At 41.6% G+C, this 5,000-nt stretch overlaps 1 protein-coding gene across 7 annotated transcripts in view; it reads left to right on the plus strand.

Annotated features, from left to right (window-relative positions):
- Window positions 1–5,000, plus strand: part of depdc5 (DEP domain containing 5, GATOR1 subcomplex subunit) — a 37,587-nt gene that overhangs the window by 17,896 nt on the left and 14,691 nt on the right. For all 7 annotated transcript variants that reach the window (XM_060896725.1, XM_060896722.1, XM_060896729.1 and 4 more), the window contains exon 27: window positions 1,392–1,445. In XM_060896725.1, coding sequence (XP_060752708.1) covers window positions 1,392–1,445 — 54 coding nt within the window. The remainder of the gene's footprint in view (window positions 1–1,391; window positions 1,446–5,000) is intronic.

A 5,000-nucleotide genomic window follows, 5' to 3' on the forward strand; every position in this document is an offset into this window, starting at 1 on the left:
CTACACTACACCTACATCACACAGGTACACTACACTACACCTACATCACACAGGTACACTACACTACACCTACATCACACAGGTACACTACACTACACCTACATCACACAGGTACACTACACTACACCTACATCACACAGGTACACTACACTACACCTACATCACACAGGTACACTACACTACACCTACATCACACAGGTACACTACACTACACCTACATCACACAGGTACACTACACTACACCTACATCACACAGGTACACTACACTACACCTACATCACACAGGTACACTACACTACACCTACATCACACAGGTACACTACACTACACCTACATCACACAGGTACACTACACTACACCTACATCACACAGGTACACTACACTACACCTAAATCACACAGGTACACTACACTACACCTAAATCACACAGGTACACTACACCTACATCACACAGGTACACTACACTACACCTACATCACACAGGTACACTACACTACACCTACATCACACAGGTACACTACACTACACCTGCATCACACAGGTACACTACACTACACCTACATCACACAGGTACACTACACTACACCTACATCACACAGGTACACTACACTACACCTACATCACACAGGTACACTACACTACACCTACATCACACAGGTACACTACACTACACCTACATCACACAGGTACACTACACTACACCTACATCACACAGGTACACTACACCTACATCACACAGGTACACTACACTACACCTACATCACACAGGTACACTACACTACACCTACATCACACAGGTACACTACACTACACCTGCATCACACAGGTACACTTCACTACACCTACATCACACAGGTACACTACACTACACCTACATCACACAGGTACACTACACTACACCTACATCACACAGGTACACTACACTACACCTACATCACACAGGTACACTACACTACACCTACATCACAAAGGTACACTACACTACACCTACATCACACAGGTACACTACACTACACCTACATCACACAGGTACACTACACTACACCTACATCACACAGGTACACTACACTACACCTACATCACAAAGGTACACTACACTACACCTGCATCACACAGGTACACTTCACTACACCTACATCACACAGGTACACTACACTACACCTACATCACACAGGTACACTACACTACACCTACATCACACAGGTACACTACACTACACCTACATCACACAGGTACACTACACTACACCTACATCACAAAGGTACACTACACTACACCTACATCACACAGGTACACTACACTACACCTACATCACACAGGTACACTTCCACAAAAACACACATTGTCACATACAGTTCTCTGTGAGCAGTTTCTCGCTAACATCTTCGCAGGTACACCCGTCAACCGCGGCTCTATCGATGAGTGCTCCAGCATTTCAGATCCAAGTGAGTCAGACATACAGACACCAAAACACACTGCATTGTGCATAACATTTCAGAAATGTTTACAAAAAACCACGATTGTCACGTAAACCTGCATTTGTTTAATGATCAGATTTCCCTTCATCAGATATTTATACACTAACATGCAAGTTTCTGTGATATTGATCGTATTTTTCTGTATTATGTAAATTAACACACATTATACTTAGATTTTATTTATTTATTTATTTACTAACAAAAAATCAGATTTTTTTTTTTTAAATATCAGATAAAGTGAAGGGAAACAAAGACATTACATAAATGTGTTATATGGGGTATAATATATGGGGTGCACGGGCTTTTATACTATGCTTTAACTGCTGAGAGAAAAAAATGCCATTACCCTGGATCTCTGAGTTATATTTAATATTAACATCTGAGGATTCACATCAGACATCAGACAAACAGCCTTTGAGAGTCAGCGAGATCAGACCCCCCCCCCCCCACCCCCCCCATTCTGATCTATGACGTGAACATTACGATGTGAGCTACATCGGTCTTTGCTCTCAGTCTTTTTTCCATCTCACACCCAGATGTCCTTGCTGTGTCGTTAATTATATTATAAAAAAAAAATACTCGGTTAAATAATTAGTTAAATTTTAAACAATTATATTATATTTGTAAATAAATAATGTAAATTAATTAACTAGATATTTTTTAAATAAATAAATGAGAAAGAATCTTAACACTTAACACACTTTTTTTTTCTTTTTTCTTTATTTTATTTTATTTTTTACTATAGTAAAAAAAAAAAAGATCTAAAAATTTTAAACCAGATTTCTTTATCCAGCTCATTTCAGCCCTTTGGGTATACAAACTTTTGCACTTGAATGTCAGTTAGCTCACATCTATGCACCGATATCTTGTAAATTCTTTTCATAACCTCTCCACATATTGTAACCTGAGTTTCATAACAACCGTTAAACCGTGATTTAATTTTAGACGGATTTTGGTCGGCCAATGAGATCGAAGAGTTTCCCGTAGACATCATACGCGAAATATTGCAGTTTTTATGCTAATTATGTCGCTTTGTAGAAGCCAACATTCTGTTTTCCTATTTAAGCTTAGACAAAAATTTATCAATAGTAACTCCTCCTAGGGCTTTCGAGCCACATGCACCAAATTCGGATATGTTGTAGACCCTGGTCTGAAGTTTGTTGCTGTTACGTTTCTAAGCGATCCGAGTACCGGTACTTCCGGTACCGGGTCTCAAAATGGACTTTTTGTTCCCATAGACTCCCATTATAAACTTTGGAGGAACTATCTACACCAAACTCGGCCAGCTCCTTTAGGGTGATACTCTGAACAAACTTTTACATTGGTGTACTGACTGGCCTTTCGGTTGTGCCGCAGCCCCGCCCCCAAAATATGCAAAATCAAAAAACTTTTTACAACATGGACATGTGACATATCAAAACACTCAGAACAATGAGAGGAACTTCCTCACGTGTATTCTGATGATGTCACATGCTCGTCTCCACTTGCCTCCAAATGTTTTGGCACCCTATCTTTCTGTCCACTTGCCTCCAAAAGTAACAATGACCCTTATGTCCACTCGCCTCCAAAAAGCACCGGCCTTTGCGAATACTTGCCTCGTCAAAGCCAACATCAAAGTTTGTCGCGACGAACTTTATAAATCTAGTTGTTATTGAAGTTTAAATTAAACCTGCATGTAGTCCAGAATATTACTAAACACTTACGTTGTTATTATATTCACATAAAAAATGACTCTGAGACGTCATGTATGAGAGGTGACGTATCTCACCGTCTGTGAAATGCTGTAGATTTTTCCAAATGTTTCCAGCCTTTTTTTTTTTAAATGTACAGAATCAGATGAATGTGAAAGGAGCGCTGGATGATGGTCACGTGATCTCTTCTGATTTTGGTTTATCCAGGGAACTACTTTTTTCTTTTGTGTTTCTGTTCAGAAGGTTCTAGATGGTTGTAAACACCTTAAGGAACATTGTGTGCTGTTTGTGGTAGAGTTTGTGGTGAACGTGTGATGAGTTTCCAGTACATCTGTTCTCCGATTGCGGCTGTGTCCTAAATGACAGATTTTAGTCTAGTCGCATTGCATGGATGGAATTCCTTCGTATATCAGAAAGCAAACAGTTTAAACACTCTGATGCGTATGATTGTAGGTAGCATTTGGTATTTTATAATATGGAGGAAGAACGCTAATTTGAAGTGCATTTGGGACACAGCCTCCATCTGTTTCTTCTGCCGTCCAGCTTCTTACTTCATCCTTCTTTCAGGATCTGGTTGTCTTTCGGGGATTTTCAATTTAACTGTAATCATAAATTAATCACCACGCTGCGCTCACAGTGTTCCACGACTCGCATGTACTGCATGCATTTGTGTGTGTGTGTGTGTGTGTGTGTGTGCGTGTGTTTTCCAGACTGTTAACAGTAAAATTTTTCATTAGTGGTTTTATAATAGTTATGATGCAAAAAAATGATTCCTACAGTCTGCGTTTTTATGCGCAACATTTCATTAAAAAATGAAATCATAACCATTAAAAATAGATTTCCATCATTCACAATACAGTGTGAAAGCAGCATTTTTATAGACTTAAAAAAGACGCGTCGAAGCAAATCAACACTTGTGCTGAGGGCTGTCTTCTACCCCGGCGTGTGTTTTGTGTCCTACGCTCTCGAGTGACGTGCACTCTGGAAAATTCTATGTGTATTTTGTAATCCACGTTGCCTGTTTGTGTGTGTGACTGACCGACTTTCCCTCTAATCCCACAGTGCATGATTAATTGCGCACGCTATAGACTGCACCAGCAGCATCAGACACAATGAAGAGCACCAGAGTAACCCACTGCCTCCTTTTTCTCTTCTCTCCCTCCCTCCCTCTATTTTTCTCTCTTTCTTTTTTCCCTGTGTGTTATTGTGTGTCTCGATAAAACTGGACTTCTTTCTGTCTGTCTCGTTATTTGTTTTTTCTCTCTGTCCTTTTGTTTCGTGTTTTGTATGGCTTTTTTTTTTTTGAATACTTTTGGGGGGTGTGTGTGCGTGTTCCTGTGTGTGCGTGTTCCTGTGTGTGCGTGTTCCTGTGTGTGCGTGTTCCTGTGTGTGCGTGTTCCTGTGTGCGCGTGTTCCTGTGTGTTCCTGTGTGTGCGTGTTCCTGTGTGTGCGTGTTCCTGTGTGTGCGTGTTCCTGTGTGTGCGTGTTCCTGTGTGTGCGTGTTCCTGTGTGTGCGTGTTCCTGTGTGTGCGTGTTCCTGTGTGTGCGTGTTCCTGTGTGTTCCTGTGTGTTCCTGTGTGTGCGTGTTCCTGTGTGTGCGTGTTCCTGTGTGTGCGTGTTCCTGTGTGTGCGTGTTCCTGTGTGTGCGTGTTCCTGTGTGCGCGTGTTCCTGTGTGCGCGTGCTCCTGTGTGCGCGTGCTCCTGTGTGCGCGTGCTCCTGTGTGCGCGTGCTCCTGTGTGTGCGTGTTCCTGTGTGTGCGTGTTCCTGTGTGTGCGTGTTCCTGTGTGCGCGTGTTCCTGTGTGTTACTGTGTGTGCGTGTTCCTGTGTGT

This window comes from Tachysurus vachellii, chromosome 20 (genome assembly GCF_030014155.1).
Source record: "Tachysurus vachellii isolate PV-2020 chromosome 20, HZAU_Pvac_v1, whole genome shotgun sequence".
Classification (NCBI taxonomy): domain Eukaryota; kingdom Metazoa; phylum Chordata; class Actinopteri; order Siluriformes; family Bagridae; genus Tachysurus; species Tachysurus vachellii.